The following is a 24,131-nucleotide window of genomic DNA, read 5'->3' as shown; positions in this document are numbered from 1 at the left end:
AGAGTTCTTTTATTCTTTTGTGTGTGAAAGGAGATCTTTCCCTGACCTTGAATTTCCACACAACTGAAGGGCACCCCCTCATAATGAATTAAAACTGTATCCTAATTGCAGTAAGTTGAGCTCTCCCACCACAAATCGCAGCTCAGGTACCTGGGAGACAACTTAGCTCACCGCAAAAGTCAATTCCCAGAATTTGCTGTGGTGGGATTGGCTATGGAGGGCACTGTTGGCAGAAAACTCCTAGTTTGTCCTCATGCAAGTGCTACGTGCGGAAAATCTTCCAACCAGCATCCACCGTTTTCTCTCCAGCTTCCAGAGAGACAGACCCTGTTCTGTGGATCTCTTGCACCTTTCCTATCTTGCAGAACTGATCTTCATCGCCTTTTGACTTGTCAACTGGCCTGAAAGTGGCGTGGTCAGACTTGAAGGATTACTCACACGCCTTGAAGAGAGCCCAAAGGACCAGGACCCAGCAAAGCCCAGTTCAGGGCAAGACTTTTCACTGCAGTTAGCGCATTTCCATTATTACAGTGGCCGGTTTATGGCTGTGAATGGTGAGGAGTCGTCACTGGTGTAGAATGAAACTATCTGATATAAAGACCAGATCACCTAGTACAGAATCAAGAGGCTGGTCATGGCGTGCCTCACGGGTACTGCCCTAAGCAGAACCGTGACAGGCGCTAGCAAGCTGCCCTCTGGTGACTTTTACCTGGTTTTAGGTTCAGTTACTGCAAGCATAGTCCTGCTGAACAAACAGATACTGCATTTATAAATGATGGAAGCGATTGTCTGTCATGGTAACACGTTATTCGTGACACTGACAGCTGAAACCCCGTCGAAACCTTCTGCTACATTTGACAGTTTCTTCAGTACTAATTGCAGCACTTTCAAAGACTCCACAGTGTAGCTCATCCTGGGTCAGTTCTCAGCCTCTTACTTATATATTTTTTTAATTATTTTTCCATCTCATGGATATTTTTCACTTCCAGATCCTTGACCCAGTAGCAGAGAAATGTGCTGGGTCTCACAGGGTTTGCCTTTGTCCCCCATTAAAGGAGGTGTGCAATAGTTTTATCTTTGTTTCCAAGAGATGCCGATGGTTGTAGACTCACTGGTAGAGTGATGAACATTAGAAAACGATACTGCCTTTCTTGTTCTTCTGACCTACCTAGGTTATTCCAGTCTTCCTCTTCTTCCTTTCAGGGTAAAGATTGCTGTTCACTCCAAAACGTGCTGCAGCCGTGCAATTGCATGGAGTAGGGGTTAGCACTCATTTTCCTGGTGTCATAGAACAATACTGGAGAGAAAGAAAGAACTGGGACGTAGCACCTTGCTGCGTTGTGCCCGAGGTTTTGCGGTAGGGATTTGAAGTGGGACTTTGCAGGTCAAAGATGCAGGCGGTGAACTGTGAGGTGTCAAAGATGAGCTTCTGCAAGCACTCTGCTGGAGGACTCGAGGGATGGCCAAGCTCTCCTAGTCCTCCCAGTAAATACTCCAAACTGGTTCTTTTGCAGTAGCAGGGTGTATTTCCAAAGCAATGCTATCTTGCTGTTGCAAGAGGTACTGCAGGTCTTCCCTGCCAGGGAAGAGGTGTAAGCCTGAATGTTCTAGAAGGCCTCTCTTCCACCCTAGGACCCCCAGCACAATCCTGAGCTTCTGCCGCTTCTGTGTGGAAGCGGTGTGATGGTCTCTCTCGGTCAGCCATGCGCTTTTCTCTAAGACAAATGGTTGTGCAAAGGGTGTGCATACTGAGATCATAGGCCCCCTGCAGGTGCCACAGTTTCTTGGCTGGCTTCGCTGTGATTTCTGAAAACCCCAGTGACACGACCCTGGTACCTCTCAGCCCGCCAAGAGAAATCAAAGCAGCAACCTGAAAGATTAAACATCTCCTTCATGCGATACCAAATTGCGCTCTGGGGTCACCGTTTGTTGTCAGCCTACGTACAGACAGACATCTAGCAGTGACCTTAATCAGTAGCAGCCCAGATCAGAAAATGCATTTATGCTGTTTCACTTTTTATTCCGCCTGGAACTCACCAGAACTCTCTTTTCAGAGAACACCTTCCTGGAACTGTCCTTGAATCGTTTGTCGTGTGCTGCTAGGGGTATTGCAGCAAGTTGTTCATGCTTAGATCTCCATGCCAGACTGCTTAATGCTGCTGATGCTGAGAATCTTGTCTTGATTCCTTCACAGATCAATGTCCTGCAGGCCAAGAAGAAGTTCGAAATACTGGATGCGGTAAGGGCTCTCTGTGTTTTCTGTGGCTGCTCTCAGTGACTCAATGAAAGGCAGCCCTCTCCATTTCAGGTTGCATGGGTCGAGATACTGACTCCTCGGTCTGCCCTGGAGATACTGTCTGGGACTTCTCTGGGGGCTGCAGGTATGCTAACAAGAGGGGAGAATGAAGGAGCAGCGAGATACTGCACAGGCCAGAGCTGGAGGGGAATTTCAGGGGTGAAGGACACGGCTTTTGCTGCTTTGTGCTTCACAGCAGGGGTTACCTGACAGTGTGGAAGGATTTGTGAGAGGAAGAAAGGAGAAGAGGGAGAGGCATCTGATGGATAGATTGCTTTGGGAAGGGAAAGGTTAGACCTTGAAGTGACTCATTTGTGGGTAATAAGGGATAAGGACTTTTCACACTCGCTTTGTCCCAGAACATGTTCTGACCTTATTATTGTTTCCCTCCCCAGATGCTGTCCTTCATGCATGCCCAGTACACCTTTTTCCAGCAGGGCTACAGTCTTCTCCATGAACTGGATCCCTACATGAAGAAACTAGCCACCGAGGTGAGGGGACAGGGAATGTGATTGACTCAGTCTGCCTGTTTGTACCCCTTCACCCTGAAAGCCCATATGCTTTCCTGTTCAGCTCCCACACTTGGTGATCAGGGAGTGGTCAGAGCATCGTGCTTTTTGGATGAGCTGTGCTGCGCTACGGGGTGACAGCCAAGAGCTATGGTTACTTCCAGAGCACACCCAGACACAGCCCTTTTCTCCTCTTGTGGGGACTTACGATGTTAGGCAGGGCTGGTGTAATCCCAGAGCAGGGCAGCGGAGATGGACAGTGGCTCATAAATCTCCTTCCTGACTTTTATACCTCATGTTCTTCTCCCTGCCTTTAGCTGGACCAGCTGGTGATTGATTCTGCAGTGGAGAAGAGGGAGATGGAGCACAAGCATGCGCTGATCCAGCAGAGGGTGAGTCCTGGGGCTGCAGCTTGGTGCAAGCAGCACTTCTCTCCCCCAGTGCGGTTGTCTGGATCAGGCTTACTGGGTTTGTCCTTCACAGCCCGGAGCAGCAGCAGCAGAAGTTGTCGAGATGAGAGTAATAACCTTGTGGGTGCTGGGAGGCCCAGCTAGTAGGTAGGCCTGATCAAATGCAGGGCATTCAGCTCCTGACATATCTGAGTACACAAGGGTGAGGGACACAGGGAGGACCCCCGTGGGTCAGGGCACCAGCTCTGCCGCTGCCCTGCTCTGCCTCTGAGCAAGCCTTCCTCCTGTGCTTTCACTCCCTCTTGGCTGCTAAGGACGTGGGAAGGTTTAAAGGTTCACGGTCTGTAAATGGCTCTGAGGTAGAGGAGGGGATGCAGTTGGTGTAATCGCCTGTGAAAACCACTTGACTGCATAGCAGAGCTGCTTTTGGGGAGAAGTTAGAGCACTCCTCCCCCACCCTTTTTTTTCCTCTCCCCTCCCTCAGTCTCGCATCCTTCCTCTGGCTGAGCAAGCTAGCTTTTTATCTGGCAATCCCAACGATTGCCAGCTACTGCAGTATTAGCGTGTCCCTTCTGACACTTCTCCCTGCCTCTCGCTGCCTCGCTCCCTGGTGAGGCAGCAGTATGGCAGCATGCCTGAGTGCCCAGCCCGACCAGATGGCCAGAGTCCCTGTTAAATCATCCAGCAGACGAAGGAGTGGATGCCCTCCTTCGGTACCCACAGACGGGACTGGCTGCAGGGCCTTTTCTTCCTTCACAGGGAGCTCACACTGTGCTGGAGTGATGTTAGTGGGTCGTGGCGGGGAGAGAGAGCGGGGCTCCGTACTGCTGTTGAGAGGAGAGTGTGCTGTGGTGAACTTTTCATGCAAGAACTGCATGAACCGCAGTTCAGATGCTTCTTGCTTAGCTCCTGTGACATGACAGGGCTACAGCCTTGAGCAGCATAACTTTGGAAAGGTCCATGGGGACCCAAGCAGTAGAGCTGCTGTGGCTGAGCAAGCTGTTGTTTTCAGCTGAGCTATGGTAACCCACTGTGTGTGTGTGCTCTCACCTGCTGTAATTGGGAGTAACCACCATGAACTGGCAAGATAATAGGACTGATTATCCAAAAAAGTCTGAGCCTTCAGTAGGGAGGCATCTTTGGTTAAGCATCTTGGGCTCTGATTTTTCCAGACCATTCATCTGGGAATGATTCCAAATCCAAGGCTTGTAGAAACATTCAACTAATTTTTTTTTTTTCCCTTTTCTTTTCCTTCTCTTCTTCATGGGTTGCTGACCTGCCTTTGCAGACGCTCCTGCAGGTGAGTACCCGCTTATGTTTCCCTCTGGCATCTTCATTGCTCAGAATTAGCACTTTGCTGCTCTGGATCTTTGCTAAGTCCTGCCTTTGAAAGCAAAACAAAGAAACCTTGTCATAATGTTAGTGCTGTAACCTGGCCACTGGAGGTGGAATTTTAAAGCCCAGTTTCAAGTGAGTTTGGTTTCTCCTCGTTAAAATTGTTCTCAGTCCTGTGCTAAAATAAGATTTCAGTTCCCTCTGTAGGGTGGTCAGTCTTGACTCGGAGTTCAGTGTTGCAGTGGCAGCAGTTCTTGGCTGTCACTTAATGCATGTTTGGTGCTTAGGAGCCTTTGAGGACCATGGGTCTGGTGGGAGGCGAATTGGCTGCACAAGCTCATAAGTGTTGGACTTTCAACATACACACACACACACACTCTCATGCTCGGTGGGCAAAGCAAGAGGGGATTTCAGAGACCCCTGAGAAATAGCTGTTCAGGAGCCAAGCCCTGAGTAGGAATCTCTAAGGAGTCCATATCTGGCAGGTACTTGTGTGGATCAATACCTCTCAACAGGAGGAATCGAAGTGGCTGTTGGTTTCTCTCTAATGCTTTCTCTCTCAAAAATGTCATAACCCATGAAATGGAAGCGTAACCAGATTTGAAAGCTAATGACAGACATTCCCTGTGAATCAGCCTGTGCATATGCTCCCTTTGGTTGAGTGTTCTGAGGGAGGGGTAAATCCATTTGTGAACTCTCAGTCCCCCTGGGACTGTGCTGGAGTGATGACTTCATTCAAGGGAACATGGAAAATCTCTCTAGCGGAGTGTGTTTCAGTTAAATCTCTTTACGTGGCTTTGCTGACTGGGCTAGTAGGGAATGAAACAGAGGTCAGGCTGCAAGAAGGAGAACGAGCAATTAGTCCTTATCAGGATACATATGCATAGAGCTGTGACTGTCTGCATAAGCTTGTAAGACAGCTGAACATCCCTACTGCAGTTTAGGATTTAAAGCTTCCTGCCTGGAAATGTTAGGAGACTGCTTTTCAGCTGCTCTGAGTCGGTGTTGCTCCTCCCTTTGCAATGGAGCATGGCACTCTGCATCTGCTGAGCATCTCACCATCTCCAAAGGGAGCACGGCGTGTGTTTGAATGTCTGTCCTCATGCTGAGCCCAGAATACCCTCTGAAAAATTGGGAGATGCAGTTGCGCTTAATTAGAGAGGAGTGGCAGAAATATCCTTTTTTTTTTTTTTTTCCCCTCCTCAACACAGTGTCTTCCTCAACAGCCTGCTAAGGCATGACAGAAAGGGAGGGGATCCAGTTTAAATAATAACATTTTGAAGTGTTCTTGGGGTGGGGGAACTGCATAGAGCCTGAAGGTAGGGCCTTGCTCACTGGATTGTCTTTGGGCAGCTTTGTGAGGCGTGGAGGGCAGCCTTCTGAAAGTCAAGTTCATAAGGAAGTGGTCTGTGGCATTTTGGTTCCTGATTGTTTTAATTAATTGTTTAATTGAAATAGATTTGGTAGGAGAGAAAAACTTGGCACAAATCTTGACTGTTTTCTTTGGCACTGGAATTCAGGTGCTTTTTTCCTATGCCACCCTTTCCCCATCTTCCCTCATGGAACATCTGCCACCTCTGGGGCAGATTCCTAGGGCAGCTGTCACTTCAAGCTGTCGTCTTAACTGCTGCCCTCTCTGCCTTCGTAGCTCAGAAGCCTTAAAGAGCTCCATTTGCAGCTTCACAATTCTTATGAAAATAATGCTTATTTAGACAAAAAAGATTCCAATCAAATCAGCACGAGGAAAGGAAGAGTCTTAATTTTTGTGGGCTACAATAAATTATCCTCCTGATGTGCAAAGAGAGAGGAGAGCTTCAGCATGAAGGGTGGGGGTGCCTTTCTTCTGGCTGTGTGTGGGATGCATGTGTGCCAGGACTGCAGCATGGAATACGTTTCTGGAAAGGCTGAGGAGACAGTCTTGTACCTTCCCACATTTCTCTTGTGTGTGGAACTAAACAGTCTTAAACCACGCATGTAATGAGTTTGTATGTTTTTTATGTGGGCTCAGTTGCTTCAGATGGATGCACAAAGGCACACAGGGCCTGGTCTAGGTTGGACTACTTAGGAGAAAAATTTTGGAGAACTTAATACTGGAACACGCAGGCCTAGGGATTTTTTCCAATGGGAAAACGGGAGAGAAATGGTAACGTTTCAACCAGTGCTCCCTCGTGGATCCTGACCTTCCTGAATCCTTCCTCTGCACCAAAACTGACAGGCAGCTTCTGAAAGTGGAAGAACACGGGGCTATATAAAAGCTCCTTCGCAGCCTCCCACCTATTCCCAGGTCTGGAGTAGTGGGGGAAGCGGTTGTGCTTCTGTTGCCTGTTTGCAGGGCAAGGGAGGATGGAGTGCCAAGGCAGAGTGCTCTGCCTCATTTAGCCCAGCTGGTGGATAACAAACCAGGGGCCAGATGGCACTGCAACCCCCTGCTTTCTGCCGCTGTGGTGGAGCAGGGGTGGAATTGCTGGCCAAAGGGTGGCTCTGCTCCAGGACGCCGGGGGGAGCAGACCCCGCTGAAGGCAGACGAGCCTGGCTCTGTGAAGGTCAGGGTGCCGCTCGGTGAGCGTCTTCCTGTCAACTTTGCTCTGCGTCGCCTTCTCCCACTCCCTTCTGTGCCTCCATGGCAGCTGTATGATAATTAGCCCTTGCTCTAAGCTGATTGACTGTGAATAGGAGGCAGGAGCAGGGGGGGGGGAGCAGGTGGTCCCCAGAGGCCAGCAGACTTCCTTCGCCCAGTGCCCCTTGCTTTGACAGGAGCCAACGGCAGAGCTTCAAGCTTCCCCAAAAAGGAGTAGGAGGGGTAGAGGAGAAGGGGCTGAAAAAGAAATCCCTCCTTCCCTGCCAGCCCACGGTGCTTAGCAGAGATGCTACTCTAGAGAGCGAGCAGAGAGAGAGAGAGGACACACGGAGCTGCTCCCTGCTCTCTAGCTAGGCAAGAGCAGCAAAACCTCCCTTGCAGCTGGCATCATGAAGATTTTCGGCAGGCTTGAATACCTCCTGGTAAGGAGACTCCTGCAGGGTCGGTTTGTCTTGGGGGGGGGGGGAAAGTTCAGAGGGCACTTTTCCCTGGGGGAGCAAGGATTGCGCCTGTAGGACCTCGCTTGCTGATGCGACCCAAAAGCAAGTACAGCTTTATTACTGCAGGAGAGCAAACGGGTTTGGTTCTGCTTCGGGGATGGAAAAGCGCTGGGGCAGGGTGCAGATCTCCGTGCATCATCTGCTGGCAAGCTGCAGAGCAGGGAGATCATTTGGCATTAGGAAATTGAAGAAACAAAAGGTCTGTAAATGGGATTTGGCCGGCATGAAAGCAAGCTGTCTGCGCAGAACGGGAATGTAGGTGGGGGAGCCCTCCTCCAAATTCCATCTGCCTCTGAGGGTCTTGGATTGTACACAGTGTATACACAGAGGTAAAAATAGCCAGATAGAGAAAAGGTTGAAATATATTCAGGCATGAGAAGAAAATGGAATGTGCATGCACCAGTGTTTGTGTGGAAGGGGGGTGTGTGCATCTTTAGGGAATGCGAACGTTCCTCTGAATTATGTTCTTGTTAGATTCAGAGCCAAACTAGCCACGTAGAGCTTATAACTCGCCTCCAGGAGAAGTTCCTTTCGATGCATGGATGTATACGTAATGTTGTTAGAGTATACATAATATTGCTGATAAATACTGAGCATCATTGGTTACTTAAGTAAGCAGGGCACTTTTGGATAAAGCCTTTGTCTTCTGTGAGGGAAAACATGTCTCACGTGTGGTGTCGCTTAGGCTAAGTGGTATTGATTGGAAATAAAATACCATGGAGGTTTGGCAGTAACATGTTTCTCTGAATAGCTAAAAACACCTGGACTGAAATGGTTCACTAGTCATGCTTGCCTAGTTCTGATAGTGTTTTCCATCAGTAGAAATCAAAATGTTGTGCAGAAAAGGACAGTATCATTATTCCCACGTTGAATTGGTACACTGAAGGAGTAATGCTAAGGCTCTTCAGGGAGGGCCGTTGCCGTAGTGATGGTATTTTAAAGAATTTTAAGCAAGTCTTGGTATTTTGGAGAAAGACTCTATCTGTTCTCAGCCAGGTGTTGTGCTCTTTGGGATAGGAATGAACCCATAAACAAAACCTTCCTACTTCAGTGGGTCTGCTCTTAGGCAGAGCTCCTCACTTAGAAGCTTCCCCCCACCCCAGGGGTTCCAGGCTGATGAGGGGCATCTTCACTCTTTGAATTAAGTCTGTTCACTGAAGCTGAAGGTTTATTTAATTTCATCAGCCATTTTCTCTGCACGAAAAGCTGGCTTCCCAGGAGCGATTGGAAGAGCTTGTCTGGCCTCTGCAGTGCAAGCGGTCTCGGTGCATGCTGTGTGGGGATGGACGAGGGAGCTCGTGACCGAGTGGGCCATGAGGCAACCTTCAAACAGGCCTTTTTCTTGTCTTTTTTTTTTTTTCTTCTTTCATGGGTCTGTTTGTGCCTGTGCTGGGTTTTTGCTTTGCATTTGCTGGTTTGAAAGTGTCCACATTAATGTCCTTTTTTTTTTTTTTACATCCCTATGGATATGTCTCTGGGAATGTGTTGCTTCATTGTTGCTTCAGCAGCTTTCAGTGTGCTCCCATGGAAACCATTGTGATGTCATTTCTAAAAGAGTATCCGTTCCCAGGCAGCCTCCTGTCTAAACTCAGAGTGACAGGACTGAGAAGGGGAGGGGACAGTGAGACAAGATTGGTGTGATTTACTGAAAAGTCGGTGAAGGGAAGGGGAGCAGATGATGGCAGAGATCTGGCTTCTTATTTTGGAAGACGTCCGATTTATTTTACCCACGTGTGATCCAACATGTCACTGCTGTTGCTAATCGTGACTGCCCGTGCCAAAGCCATTCAGATCCCAATCCTAGGAAGCCTTTTCTGTGTCAAGCATTTTTTCCTGTTACAGAGACAATGAGGTGCTAAATGCAGACTCAATCAGTCCAAATTCATTGGGAGCAGACTTGCCTGCTCCGTGTACATTGCAATGATGGAAGGGATTTGGTAAAAGGTAGTTTATTAAAACCACGCATTAAAATCTCATGTATAGGAGGAAATAGAAAAAGAGGGGACGAGGGAAAGCATATGTGCGCACTCTCTTACCCTGCTTTGTCAAGGGTAAAATTTCAATCAAGAAAGTTACTTTGAGCGTTGTAAAATGGTGACACGTTCCTTCTCCACCAGCAGCTCCCAGACACCTTGGCTTGGCTTAGAGGGCTGGGAGGGTTTTTATTTCCTAGTTCTGTGTGGAGTCAGGCGGTCCATAGATGTGCTGCATCCCTTGTAAGAGTCACAGAGAGACTTAGTGATGGCACGGTTGATGATGTGCTTGGCAGGAGCAGTGTCCGTCAGCCAGGACCCTTCCACTTATTTCCCAGAATTAACAGGATCGAAATCTTCTCGTGTCAATGAACAGAACAGATACAGGGACACCTTAAGGGCAGGTCTGCCAGTTAAGGGGCTCATTGTCACACACGTGTGTGTATGCAGCTGTGGCCACGCACTACCATGATATTTCAATGCCGTTGGCCAGATGATCTCCTCAGACAGTTTCTAAGCAAGCTTTGACCTGGAAGCAGGTTTCAACAGGTATTCTTGTAACACTTCTTCCAGAAATGCGCCCTTTCTTTTCAAGGGCTGTGGTAAGGAAGTTGCCTGCATGGGCTACAGCGAGAAGATGTGCCTAGGAGCCCGTTGTTGAAGCCCATAGTTTGAGCTGGCTCTGGTGTACGGGAGGTTTCACGATTGCACTTGCCATGATTTTTGCCTTTCAGCCACCTGAGCCGTTTCTGTACATCTCCTTTTTGGCCTCGGCCTGGCAGTGAGCGGAAAAATGATAGCGATCAGAGGGATAATATTTTCCCTGATTTCCTTGCTCTCAATAACTTTGGAGGCACCTGAAGCCTTTGCTACAAGCAGAGCGTGATGGAGTGGGGCAGAGTGCCCCTGAGGATCAGGGTGCTGCACGCCCCGGGGCTAAGGGGCAGACCGGTCCTTATGCCTCGGATCTCTCCCTTGGTTTGTACCTACTCTACAAACCCAGCTTACAGCTCTGGTCGACTGTTCTGCCCTCAACCGCCCTGCAGTAGTTCTGTGGAATTGCTCAGGAATTACACCAGCGGAAATATGAACAGAATTTGGCCTGGGGGATATTTCCTAAGCAGGGAAGAGAAATACCTTCAAAGTAATGCAAACACGAGCCATTCTTCCCAGCAATGTGTTTCCATGTTTGGACATCATCCAGATGGCGCTCTGTTGTCTTAGCTGTGTTAAGTGTTTGGTGGTTTTGTGTGTAATTGTCTAAAACTGGGCTTGGCGCAGGTTAAGAGTTCTTTCAGAGGCAAGGAACGACTCCACGGGCCTTCAGCTGTTCTGCTGTAGCCGTTGGGTTTGTGGAGAGGTGTCACACGATACAGCCTCAACGAGGTTAAGTTCACACCTGGCTTGACTCCACTGGTTTTTAGTGGATTTACTCTAGTGACGCATATGGCCCATCTGTTCCTCCAGCACTCACCAGCGATATATCCTTCTTCCCGTCACACTGCTGGATTATTTAAGGATAGTTGAAGAAGTCAGGTGATTATATTTAGACCCTCCTCCTTATTTTTACCTCTTTCACAAAGTGAGACGCAGCTAAGTGGTCGTTTTTAAGATGTGCTTGGAAGGGTTTCGCCCTGCAGTTGCTGTGCACTTTTCAACAAGGTCTAGATTTTTGGATGTTTGCATTATTTACTATGAAACAGGGCAGATTCTCATCAAATTTATAGAATTGCCACGTTGGAGCAGCTCTACAAAAAAAAAAAAATCACACTTTCAAATATCTACGAGTTAGAGGAAAATTCCCTCTGGCCTTTGTTTGCAGTATGTACATGAAAGACATCTGCAGAAGAGGACCCCTATGGGATTCACCCATTTATGGCAAGAAAATTTGGGTCTGAGCAGACCTTTCTTAATTGGGTGCCTTACAGCAGTTTCTACTGTCTAATTGGGCATCATGCTGTCTTTCCAAGGAATGACTCAGTCCTGTCCCATTATATCTCCTCCTTCTGTATCAGAATTATTATTATTATGACACCTCCCAGGCAAGCTTGCATCTCTGAGCATGAAAATAACTCATCTTAATGAGAGTGAAGTGCATGTTGCCTAGCAACACAGCATCACCAGGGTCTTCGTGTGCTGAGCTAGGAAAGGCACTTCACTTAATGGGGCTGTTTTCACCGCTCTGTTGTGTCTTTGAACCAAGTAGTACGCGGGAAATATTTGTGCTGGAGAGGGAGGTGTGGGTAGAATGCATCATTAGGGAGGAATCAGTGTGCAGAGAGACAATGTGCCTTAGTTCCCCTGTTTAGAGGGGAAAGTTGTTTAGGTTTCATGACCTAGTTTCTCTTGGGAAGGAGGCAGACCCTTGCCCCGGGAGAAGGATCCCGTGTTCTGTGAGAGCAGCTGCTATTCTCTCTGCTCTGTGTCTTGCTCACCAGCTGTCAGAATCCGTGAGATCCATCTGATGAATCGGTGCCAAACCCGACAAATCAGCTCCGACGGGTGACATAGCGGAGAGAATTGAGTGAGCGCAGATTGGAGGTGGCATGGGAAGATACCTGATGAAAATGGAACTGATAAGCCTTCCCCTCTAGAAATCATCATGCCCGTTTTCCTTGTGTGAAGAGGCTGGGGTTTGTTCTGTTCCTGACCCTTAGCAGAACGGAGAGGTGGTAGCAGCACTGCTAACTCACTTGGCCAGTGAAAAGCGCCTCTATGGCTTTATTTCCCGTGGCAGACTGCCCCAAATATTGGGAATTTTTAGCCCTCATGATAACAAGCTACCTGCCTTTCTCCTTATCAGCTACCAGAGGGGAAAATACAGCATGTAATAGTACTTTCCTGCAAACAACAGGGACAGATAAGCTTACTGGAATGAGGATAATTCATGACTGCTATTCATGGCTGCAGCCCACTAAGGCATAGGGATATGCTGTGACAGACAGCTCTGCCTGAACCTTAGGATTTCGACAGATGTTTTTCTCTTCTTGATGTTTTGATTAAGCTCATCTCCATCTTGGTCCTAGAGAGTGCAGTCATGTCAGAGTCTCGGTCTCTTTCTATTTGCAGGACTTCTCCTATGATGACTCGAAGGTGGAGTTTAATGTTGATGCCCCGAATGGAGTGGTGATGGAAGGCTACCTCTTCAAGAGAGCTAGCAATGCTTTCAAAACATGGAATCGGTGAGCAGTAACTCATATTCCATTTGATATTTGGGCTAAGCCTCTGAACACAGCAAACACTGCCTGCACAGGAACACGCTTCGTTTTTTGGGGGGTCTTAGCAACTGTTATCGTCACTGGAAGGATTCTGAGCTAAGTAGTTAGAAGCTAAGTAGTTAAAATGAGGTTGGTTTGATAGTTTCTGCATACAGAGGCTTTTCTTTTAGGGGCATTGTGCATGCAGGTTGAGGGAGGTGATCCTTAGTCTCTACTCAGCGCTGGTGAGGCCACAGCTGGAGTACTGTGTCCAGTTCTGAGCTCCCCAGCACAAGAAAGGCACGGGCTTACTGGAGGGGGGCTAGTGAAGGGCCACAAAGATGATTAAGGGGCTGGAACATCTCTCGTGTGAGGAAAGGCTGAGAGAGCTGGAAATGCAGCCTGAGGAAGAGAAGGCTCGGGGAGGAAGTCTTACCAATGTGTACAAATTCCTGATGGGAGGGAATGAAGAAGAGGGAGCCAGACTTCTCAGCAGTGCCTAGTGACAGAGCAAGAGGCAAGGGGCACGTATTAAAAAAGTGACATCATTTCATCTGAACACAAGAAACTGCTTTTTTACTGTGAGGATGCTCAAGCAGTGGGGCAGGTTGCCCAGAGAGGTGGTGAAGGCTCCATCTGTGGCGGTATTCAGAAACCAACTGGGCACAGTCCTGGGCAACCTGCTCTAGCTGGCCCTGCTTGAGCGGGAGGGTTGGACTGGGTGATCTGAAGAGGTCCCTTTCGCTGCAAGTGAGATCATAACTGCATCTGAGTAAGTCCTCACGAGAGAAGCAGTGTCTCGAGAGATTAATGCGGCCTTATCAGCACATTAATCTGACTGTGTGGTGCCGAGTCAGCTCAGAGCAAAAGAGGAGTAAGCATCTGCTTCATTGCAACAGTGTTTTAAGACCACATAAATTTTCTACCACCACTTTATAACGTGCGTGCTGAGCTTGCAAAGCCACTTGCTTTGCAGGTTTTTGATTTCGGTGTCTTGGAGACGCGTACATTAAGCAGTAAAAGAGCTAGATGCTGTGTAGTTTGCATAAGTCACTATTTTCGTGTTCGAAACTTCTGTGAAGCTGTGTATTCCTCTTAGGCTGCATCGTGGAATGAGCCAGCTCATGTTTTGCTGCATCTCAGTAAATGCTAGAAAAAAAAGGAATGCCTTCCCCAATGGAGGAATGACCAGGTTTCATGCAGGGAAGATAGGGCACAACGCAGCTCAAGGCTTGCCCTAGGAAAGCTGTAGATTTACAACAGTTAGGAGAAATGCCCTAACAACCCTAACACAGCAGGACAGGCCATGAGTATCAAACCTGTCTGTTTTGGGACAGGGGGATATGTGAGTGTGGAAATATGAACTGTGCTGCCGGGAGCTGAGAAATGATTTTCTGTGCACTGACCCTGCTCTTAATAATTTAGAAGTATTTCATCTGGTAGGTCACTGGGAATGCCAGGCTCGCATGCCTCCTGCACTGGCCAGGAGTCTCTGCAGCTGCCAGAGACCAAGAGAAAGTGGAAGCAAAGGTTTCATGTTCTACCCTTGCTCGATATTTGTGCTTTTAGTTTCCCTTGAGATAGTCAGTGGGTTTCATAAATGGTTGTGCAAAAGGATTCGAACCCTTCCAGTGAGTTTCTAATGCATGAGATCAATGCCTTTCTGACCTACACTTCCTCCTCTCACATAACAGGGGAATGATACAATATTAAGAGATCTTTTACTTGGCTATGGGGTACGTTAAAATCATACACTACAGCAAGGCTGAAATGTGGTGGTGTTATTAGACTTTGGAATAAATAAACACTAAATGGTTCAGTGAACAGTTTGTGGTATGCTCAGAAACTGCCTGTATTTGCATGGAAAAAAGACTTGAAATTATTAGAGATCTCTGAATTGGTTAGTGATTCTTTCTCTCAGAAGCTTCCCTTAGTACTAAGGAGATTCCAGTCAAATTTTAGTGTAATTTTGTTACCCCTCAGGCTTTCTCATCCCCTGACAGTTAAGTCCTTGCGCTCGGAGGAACCAGAAACCACAACAGCAGCTATAGCACGGTTCATCACAGCGTTTGATTTCAGTGCTCACGAGCTGTTGCACTGGGAAGATATCTGAGCCGAATTTTGATCAGCCCTTTAGGGTTCCCTGCAAAGTATAGCCTCGGTTCATGGCATGGCTGCTTTCACTGACACCACGGGGGTTTGTGAAGCAGAAGCTCGTTCCACAATGTGTCGGGTTAATACCAAGACCTGTGCTTGACTCTTGTGATAGAGGGGAATGGTTCCAGGGAACTCCCTTCTCCTAGCAGCTCCTCTGGCTGGGATTTCGAGGGTCATTCTAAAGGGCACTTATCCTGGAGGGGACATGACCCTCTGGGACATTTTGTTTTTCCTGATGTCTGAAGTAATGTTAGTGTCAAGGGCTCCAAGTTTTCCCTGTCCCCTAAATCTCAGCTATCCTCCCTGTATCCTCCTACATCCCAGTCGTACACAATCTGCATCTTCCCCGCAGCATCTCCATGTCCTCAGTCCCACCCACTCTTACCCATATCTACCAGCACCTCAGCTATTCACAGCTCCTGTAGCCTACTCATCGCCTTCTGGCTGTCACTCAGTGCCTCCCCCTCATGTGAGCAGGAGGGGGCAGGCAGAACAGCAAAATCCACAGTTGAGGATATGGGGCTGGGAACCAGCACCAGGCAGAACTGCCTGCCGTGGGGTGGCGAGCAGGAGAGCACAGAGACCAGAACCTGACAGTCAGACTTTCTGCTCAGCTTCCTGTGACCACAGGGCAGCTCGAGCATAGGCTGCTACTGTCACAGCAGCTCAGGGTGATGCAGAGCCGTATCAGCTCATCAAAATGGGCTCCCACCTAGATAGGATGGCCTCCGTTTACCGGCGTTTTCTCCACAGACACGTCAAGTCCTTTTGTTGTCTTTCATCTGTTTAATGTTTCAGCAATGATGAAAGAAAAAGAATCCTGTCTCCTCTCATTTTCCCAGGGAACCTAGTTCTTTTGCGAACAGAGTGCGTAATACCTGCTGTAAATAACATCTTGCCGCAAGTCTCTCTGACTCTTTCTTCTCAGGTATTCCAGCACCACCTTCCTGAAGCTTAGTGTGGTGGTCGTGGCTTTCATTGCTCTCCATGAAAATGATCAAGTTGCTAAATCTTAGGCTGTATCTTGGAACGAGGAAGTGACTTGGAGGTTTGGATTTAGCACTGAAGATGACCAGGGAATTACCTCTGCTGTCAGCATCATATGGACCTTCTGTCACTTTGTTTTAACGGAAAGCTGCTAGCTGCTGACTTGTTGCCTTCTAAGAACCTGCTTCACACACACCTGTCTGTACTCTAGCCGTAGGAAACAGGAGCTTTGGCATTGTTTGGCCTCCTGTAAGCTGTGGTGGGTACAGAGAAATCAGCCTGGTGGGTAGCATAGCCTCCATAAACAGCAAGATGTGCATCTTCTTTGTATTATTTTCTCCAACACTATTTGTAGAGCTGCCAGTTAGCAGGGTTTTCTGAGATGTATTTTCCTTTTTCCCACCTGGAAGTTTCTTCACGATGTCAAGGAATTTTTGCCTTGCCTTGTGACAGCCTGCTTGCAGAGGCAGCAGGCACGCTGTGTCTGGCATGGCACGTGCAAGTAATCCAGCTTCCCCAGTAAATGTCAAGTGTACCCACTGTGCAAGTGTGCCCTAACCAGTTCAACGCGTCCCACAGGCGCTGGATTTACTGCCTGCACCAGGGCCAGCGTGCACACACAGCCTCCTGCCCCAGAAATCGCAGGCAGCAATATGAGACTGCCCTACTCCTTCGTTTCTTCTCACCTTTCCTCCCTTCTTGCTATACCTTGACGTGTCTAGAACACTTGCCATCACAGCACCTCAGTGCCAAGAGTCATTCCCTAAGGCTGTGAATCCTTTGTTCTCCAAGGGAGGGCACTGGAGAAGGGTGAGCTTTTCCTGTGACATTACTTTCCAGCTTCTTGGAATAATTTACACTCTTTTTAAGTGGAGAGCTGTCCTGCTCTGCTGCAGAACAAACTGCCTCTCTAGCTCTGCTGTTCCCTTGTTCTGATGTCTGTCTGTCTGTCTTCCCTCAGGAGGTGGTTCTCCATACAGAACAGTCAGCTGGTGTACCAGAAAAAGCTAAAGGTCAGTGAGGCTACCCGAGATGACCCTGGCAGATTAGCCAACTTGTCTGGTGTCCTGCTTTGCTGGGGACTTCTGCACCGTGGGGTGGAGGAGTGGGGAGGGGAATTGGATCAGAGGGACAGCAAGCCCGTTCAGGCATTACTGCGCTCCAAAGTGAGACTGTACTGAGAACGAAGCGGCAGCAGATGGTGTTTGTGGCAGTCTAAATATTCCTGCTCATCAGGGGAAGCTGGTGAAATCCCCAGTAAGCCTGCCGCTTCACGTGCACGTTGTCCCATGCTTGGAGTCTGTATCACCCCTTCCTACCGCCCTGGAGTTACCTGGTGGTGGGCTGCCTCTGCTCTTTCTGGGCTCAGCAGATGCCAACCAGCGGGGTTTGGGAAGGATTTTTCTGAGGGGCCTGATTATGACACAGATTCAGGGAGCCAACAAAGCCACCTCTTCTCACCCTTTCAGGATGTCCTTACGGTGGTGGTGGAAGACCTGCGGCTCTGTACTGTCAAGCCGTGTGAAGACATAGAGAGGAGGTTTTGCTTTGAGGTCGTCTCACCCACCAAGTAAGTTTGGTGGCTTCCCTAAGCCATCCTCATGGTAACTGGTCTGTGCATGGAACTGCAGGAGATTAGATTTGAGCAGATGCTGCCCTGGGCTATTAAATGTGGACTGGGAGGTACCGTTGTCCCGATGAAGTTTGTCAGACATCGGTTTAAGCCAGATCTAGGCCGTGCATACCTGATATACAGGCAGTGAAGCTGGCAATGGTCAGCTCTTCAAAACAGCTAGCAGACCTGCCTGGAGTTTCTGAGGAGGGAACAGCTCTGACGGTGCAAGCTTGTAGGATTAATTTTTGCCCCTTTGCCTGTCAAATCAAGGTGCTGCCCCTATCGGAACATCTATGCCGAGGCTGAAGTGGAACAATTTTGACCAAAACTCGCACCCTGTCCTCTTTCCAACTCATTTGCTTCCTTCACAGGAGCTGCATGCTGCAGGCTGACTCGGAGAAGCTGCGTCAGGCCTGGATTCAGGCTGTTCAAGCTAGCATTGCTTCTGCGTACCGCGAGAGTCCCGACAGCTACTACATTGAAGTGAGTGAGCGGGTCACGAAAGATCTGTAATTGTGCCTCAGATAGTGAGGGGATGGTGGGCTTTGGGGCCGTGGCAGGTCACCTGTGGGTGGGTGGCCCATTTGGAAATACCCTTCTGCCCCCAAGGAACGGAGCTGACGTCGGTGCTCACTCAGAGGCAACAATTGTTCACCAACCAAAGCCGCGCTTCTAAAGCTGGGCTAGGGGAAAGGCAAGGCTTTAAATCAACGTTGTCCTGACATCTTCACTTTTTTTGCCATCACGCTGGATTGATGTTCCCCTAGGAATTATGCCCCCCCTGGAAAGAGCTTTCTCCCTAGCTGGGACAAGTGCAAGCAAGGCACCATGATAGTGAGTAGTTTGCATGCTGCCCGTGCTCCCAGAGCAGCGGTGGGGTGCTGTGCCATCTTGTGGCAATTAGAGATTAATGAGGCTTTACCCCTTCCTTTCTTGGACTAGCCCTAGTTTATTCTTCAGGTGACAGTTCCTATCAGTGCCTCTGCAGTGCAAAGCTCTGGTTTATTCCACGGTGCTTTGCAGAATCCTGGACCCCTTTTTTTTTTTTTTTTTTCTTCCCTGCAGAGGCTGGACCGAACTGCTTCCCCATCCACCAGCAGCATCGATTCTGCTACCGACTCCCGGGAGCGCAGTGTGAAAGGAGAGACCATCTTGCAGAGAGTGCAGAGCATCCCTGGGAACGACCAGTGCTGTGACTGTGGTCAGCCAGACCCTCGCTGGGCCAGTATCAACCTGGGCATTCTGCTGTGCATTGAGTGCTCCGGTATCCACAGGTACTGCGTGCGTGTGCGCTCTGTGCTGCCAGCTAGGGGTGGATTGTGAGGTCCTGGAAAAAACAGTGGAGCTTGAATTACAACTGACTATAATTTTTGTGCAGATAGATTCAGGAGTAATGGCTTGCTGCAGTATCTGTGTGTGTGTGCAGGTATATCTGTGTATCCATGTGTATAAAACTCTCTGCTATAGCTGCATCTGCATAGACAAACACGCAGGAGCTGGATTGATCTTGCTCATCTGATGATGCATGAGAAATTCTGTTTTGAGGCACATAACCATTTCGGTTTTCTTCCTTTTGGATCAACAGGAGTCTGGGTGTTCACTGCTCCAAGGTCCGATCTCTCACACTGGACTCCTGGGAGCCAGAGTTACTGAAAGTGAGTGTTGGCTTTTAACGGCCAGAGATAGACCAATGGTGGGTGTGGAGGAAGGTAGCTCCTCACCTGAGGATTTCACTCGCTCCCTGTTGTATTGCAGCTGATGTGTGAGCTGGGGAACAGTACCATGAATCAGATTTATGAGGCACAGTGTGAAGAGCTGGGACTTAAGAAACCAACAGCAGGGAGCTCCAGGTGAGCCCGAGCGCACACACTGATCCTCCTCTCAGTCCTGTGGCAAGCTCTCCATCACACAGCAAACCCAGTACCCTAAGCTCTCTGGAAAGTGAGATTAAGAGTCTGACTGGCCCTTTGCTGAGGGCCCAGGCTACCTCAGGTACACCTGCCTCACCCCACTCCCTCTGTAGCTAGCCAGAGCTTGACTCTCAAAGGTCAGTGAGGCATTACCAGCCAGCAACCTGGTGAAACATGCTTGGGAACTGGGGCTTGGTGGGTTTACAACATGCTCTGAGACCTTTCAAATACGTATAACTGAAGCACGTGGTGTTGCCTAGGGCTGAACATCTCATTCCACTGTCAGCTACACCCTGCACTACTTAGTTTTGCTCTGAAATGGGAGAGATTTTTAGGTTTGAGAAACCTTCCCTTCTTAATACAGGCCTGAATGATTTTTAGGGCTCGAAGCCAGGCTGATAAAATGACCCAGAGCAGCTCCATCTCCTTGTGGCTGTTTGCTTTAGGCAAATCCCGTGATCCTGTGCACAGCTTTGTGCTGTTCTTCTCTTAGGCAGGACAAGGAAGCCTGGATCAAGGTGAAGTATGTGGAGAAGAAATTCCTGAAGAAGCTGCCAAATGGGGAGGCTCTGACAGAGAATGAGCGGAAACCTCGACGCTGGTGTGTGAAGAAGTGCCAGAGACACAACAGCGCCACGAAAGCGCCCACAGCTCGTAGAAAGTACCGCCACGAAGCGGGCAACGCCTCGCCAGCCATGTTGTCATCAGGTGGGAACCTCCCTTGCCCCAGTCCCCCTGCGGGGCTGTGTTGGCCTGCCCACCACTCTTTGTAGGGGCGCCCACAGCTGCCCTAGTCACGTGTGTGCCCCTGTCTTCCTCTGGGACCTGCAAGCCTGCCAGGGGTGTTGGCAAAAATGCTGTTTCACAAACCATGTTGGCCTGGGTCTTTAGAGCCATTTCCTGACACTTTCCATCTGTTTAGGGAGGCTCTTGTGGCTAGAGGAGATCGTTACACTAGGGCGATCCAGCAGCTTCTAAGCTTGTTTTGTGCATTTTCTTTTGTACTCCAGCTTCCTGCTTTTTAATAAGTTTCAAGTCCTTTTAGTTTTTGCCTGCCTGGCCTGTAAAAGAGGCCACGCTTATGAAGGGTTCAAGCTACTCAAAATGCTCTGGGGTGACTTGGTCTGCAGCGTAGCACCACCCCTGGTCGGCTCTGTTGTGTTTTGATGGGCACGGGTATGGCTCTGGACACCTCTGGGGCGCACTGGGCGTGCAAGCTCAGGTCTGTGTAAATGCAGCTGCAGAATCGTGTCTCGTTTGTTCGTTTGCATGTTGTTAACTACCTGTTTCAAAATCTCTCTGGGTAAAATAGCAGCTACGCTGGAGAGGAAGTTCCGTCGAGATTCCCTCTTCTGCCCCGATGAGCTGGACTCGCTCTTCTCCTACTTTGATACTGGTGCTGGCTCCGGCCCACGCAGTAAGTACAAAGAACGAAAGTGTCTCTGCTCCTGGCACGCTTCACCTCCCAGCTCTTCTAGGGCATGTGTGTTGCAGCAGACCTAAGGCAGGGTGTTGGCCTCACAGCAGAGAGGGTCAATATTTCAGAAGAGTGATGGGGAGTTAGTTGCACAAACTCCAACCCCTTGCTCTTTTTATTGCACTTAGTATTTTAATATCCTACCCAGTCCGTCCCTGCTGTTTGCATTCTGGTGGATGGGATTTTTTCCCCCAACATCTTTTGCTCCCAGATCGTGCATTCCATTGGCTTTTTTTCTGGTTTTTAGTTTTGGCTTTTAATTTTTTTCCTTTTTTTTTTTTTTTGGCAAGTCTTACTGCGGACAATTTTTCTTTTTGTGTTTGTGACGATGAACTCCCCTCATATTCCGTCCACCTTCCTCTAGGTGCCAGCCACATCTCTATGCAGCATCCGCTAACAGGTGGCCCCTGGAGTGGCAGTGGCATTGGTCCCGGTGGGAGCGGTACGCCGTTCCTCCTGGACGGAGGTAAGGTGACGCTCTGGCAGCTAGCAGCAAAAGAGACACCCAAATTTTACCTGTTCCAAACCAAGCTTCAGAGGCAGTTACGTATTTTCTTTCAGCCAAATGATTGGAACGTATACGTGACCAGTCCCATGTGGGAAAGACAGGCTGGCAGGCTTTTGAAAGGCAAAAGGCTTCCTAGGGTTTCCAGCAGTCAAGTTACTACATCTTAAAGGAACAACTGTCCCTCAGATGAGATAAAGGATCCAATCCTGGGACCTCATGGCAAGTAGGAAGTAAGAAGTGTTTACTCCAAATGCCCCACATCTGTCACAGACGGAGCCGTGTGGTCTGTTATCATACTTAGCTGAGGAGTGGTGACTTTTTAAAACTTACTAGCTTGCTTGCTTGATATCATATGAACTTGAGAAATGATTATGGGCCCTGAGTCAGCACAGCAGAAAATCACAGGCTTTCCCACAAGTACATGTTCTCTCCTGAAATCAGTGAAGAAGATGCTTTAGTGCTTGTCTGAGTCGGTGCCTTAAGGGCTATCCCACTTTCAAGGAATATAGCATTACTAGTCAACAGAAACAGTACTTGGGAGATGCAGGACTTCAGAGTTGCTCGACAGCCTTATCTTGCTTCTGTAGAAGAAAATGTGAATTTTGTCACTGATTCAACTGGTAATCTGTCATATTAATATTCACGTGATATGAGCCAGATCCTCTCTTCTTGCTTTGCTGTAAATCTAGAGTGGTGCCTCTCGTATGGCCTCACTGGAGTCACTCACTCTTTACTTGTACTGACATAACGGAGAGCAGAGTTTCACCAAGCAGTGTGTTTGCTTTCTACAAAAACCAGCAATGATTTTTTCTGACAGCAAATCAAAAAAAAAAAAGTGCCTGATATGTACCACTTTAAACCTTTCCTGTTGTAGCTTCGTGATCTCCTTTGGCTGTTGAACAGTGCTGAAGGATTGCTTGTGAGCCATGATTTCAGGACCACTGATTTGGACACTGTTCTTTATCGGGGACCTAGTTGTAGCTGCTCTGAAGGGTTCAACAGGCAGCCTTTAAGGTTAAGGTGTCACTTGCTATGGTTTGCAAGGCTCAGATCTTTAGTTCTTGCAGGCTTTCCTGCTAGGACTCTTTGCAAAGATTGCTCAGCTCCTGTTTCAGAAACATTTTCCCAGCTACAGTCTGGCTCGTTTTTCTTTCTAATCACAGTGGTTTGAGGGTAGGTCTTGGGGTAGATCATGGAGACTTAAACTCTTGAGTTCTGGGAGGACAGACACCCCCAGCCCTTGCAGTCATTGGGAAGTTAAAAGCAGCAAAGAGGTGAATCCAGCCAGAGATCTCAAGGGGGGCTGGGCATCCCTCCGGACAAAGGTGATGTGCCATCCCTGTTCCCAAGGGGGCGATTCCTGCATGTGCTTCTTCCTTCCTTTCTGTCACTTTCTTGATTGCTTTTGGGTGCAAGCTGGAAAAGGTGTAAAGTTTCTCGCCACTGACACGTTGAGTGTCTTTGGACAAGTCGCTTCATCTCTTCATGACTCCGTTTCTTGTGTGTCTTGCAACATTCCCCAGCTGAGCAGGGAAGGTGGGAAGCACTGTAGGAAAAGGGAAGGGCTGTCTGTGAGGGTGAATAAGCCAATGGATGCTGCTTTAAGAGTTTGGCTTGAGACACACACCGTTGATTTTATTTGGCCCAGTCATGGTCAACAGTCTGTCACAAGAGCGACGTTGCACTGGCAAGTGCCCCAGTGACAACTGAGGAGGTCTGGGGAGAGCACGGGTGGAGTGGAAACTGAGGTGATGAGTGGTAAAAGCAGAGAGGTGTCTTTATTTGGTCGTGGCGCTGCACAACTTGCTGCCAAGCTGTCTCTGCTGCTGCTCTGCTCCAGTCTACGTCACGGCGTCCCTCACGGCTTGCAGCGAGGGCTGTCCTCCACAGCCCAGCGTGCCATGGCGGTGTTGGAGCATCCCTGCATGAAGGGCAGCCTGGGGACATGGACACCATAAGGCTTTGAATCTTTCCTTGGGCAGTTTTACTGAGCGGAGCTAAGTGGGATTAGCAGTCCCCCTCTCCCTGGCCAGCAGCGCCCGGTGCAATGTGTGTGTGACGTTCTGCGCAGCCCTGTTCCCCTGCGGTCTCAGCTGTGCCTGGTGCTGGACTGCCTGCGTATTAAAATGGGCTTGGTTTGTCTTCTGTTGGCCCTGCAGGTCTGAGCAGTGACAGCGGGCTTGGAGGAAGCACAGATGGCAGCACCGATATCCTGGTGTTTGGCTCTGTGGTGGACAGCGTGACCGAGGAAGGTGGGTGTGACAGAGGGAGTGTGGGGAGGCGGCTAGGGCTAAGGCAGGATGGATGGGCGGGACTGTCTGGTGCCAAGGACAGCAGGGAACGTCAGAAATGGGAAAGATGAAGCTTTTTGGGTTATCTCTCTCCATCCTTTTCCGCCGCTTAGAGTGCGAGGTGTCAGAGGAGTCAAGCGGTGAAGCAGAGATTGAACAGGAGGCATCCGATTTGGAGGACCTGAGGGAGCTGCATCCTGGCTTGTTGATCTACAAGGCAGCACAAGCCCGAAACCTGCCTCTCATGGCAGAAGCCCTCGCGCATGGTGCCGAGATCAACTGGGTGAACGATGAAGATGAAAACAAAACCCCTCTGATCCAAGCTGTGATGGGGGTACGTGGCGCTGGTGGCTGGGAGGCCGCATTTGGGCCTGTGAGGTCTTGACTC

General features: G+C 49.0%; 1 protein-coding gene across 1 annotated transcript in view; it reads left to right on the top strand.

Moving 5' to 3' along the window:
- The window catches only part of ACAP3 (ArfGAP with coiled-coil, ankyrin repeat and PH domains 3), a 65,296-nt gene that overhangs the window by 29,899 nt on the left and 11,266 nt on the right, over positions 1-24,131 (top strand). The window contains exons 8-22 of the mRNA XM_086476041.1: positions 2,195-2,239; positions 2,692-2,787; positions 3,123-3,197; positions 4,504-4,515; positions 12,671-12,783; positions 16,904-16,955; positions 17,412-17,512; positions 17,929-18,040; positions 18,623-18,831; positions 19,143-19,212; positions 19,313-19,407; positions 19,961-20,175; positions 20,780-20,884; positions 23,612-23,704; positions 23,857-24,077. Coding sequence (XP_086332167.1) covers positions 2,195-2,239; positions 2,692-2,787; positions 3,123-3,197; positions 4,504-4,515; positions 12,671-12,783; positions 16,904-16,955; positions 17,412-17,512; positions 17,929-18,040; positions 18,623-18,831; positions 19,143-19,212; positions 19,313-19,407; positions 19,961-20,175; positions 20,780-20,884; positions 23,612-23,704; positions 23,857-24,077 — 1,614 coding nt within the window. The remainder of the gene's footprint in view (positions 1-2,194; positions 2,240-2,691; positions 2,788-3,122; positions 3,198-4,503; positions 4,516-12,670; positions 12,784-16,903; positions 16,956-17,411; positions 17,513-17,928; positions 18,041-18,622; positions 18,832-19,142; positions 19,213-19,312; positions 19,408-19,960; positions 20,176-20,779; positions 20,885-23,611; positions 23,705-23,856; positions 24,078-24,131) is intronic.

The sequence above is a fragment of the Leptosomus discolor genome, chromosome 20 (assembly GCF_034619465.1).
Source record: "Leptosomus discolor isolate bLepDis1 chromosome 20, bLepDis1.hap2, whole genome shotgun sequence".
Lineage (NCBI taxonomy): Eukaryota > Metazoa > Chordata > Aves > Leptosomiformes > Leptosomidae > Leptosomus > Leptosomus discolor.
This window is presented reverse-complemented; position numbering and strand designations above follow the sequence as displayed.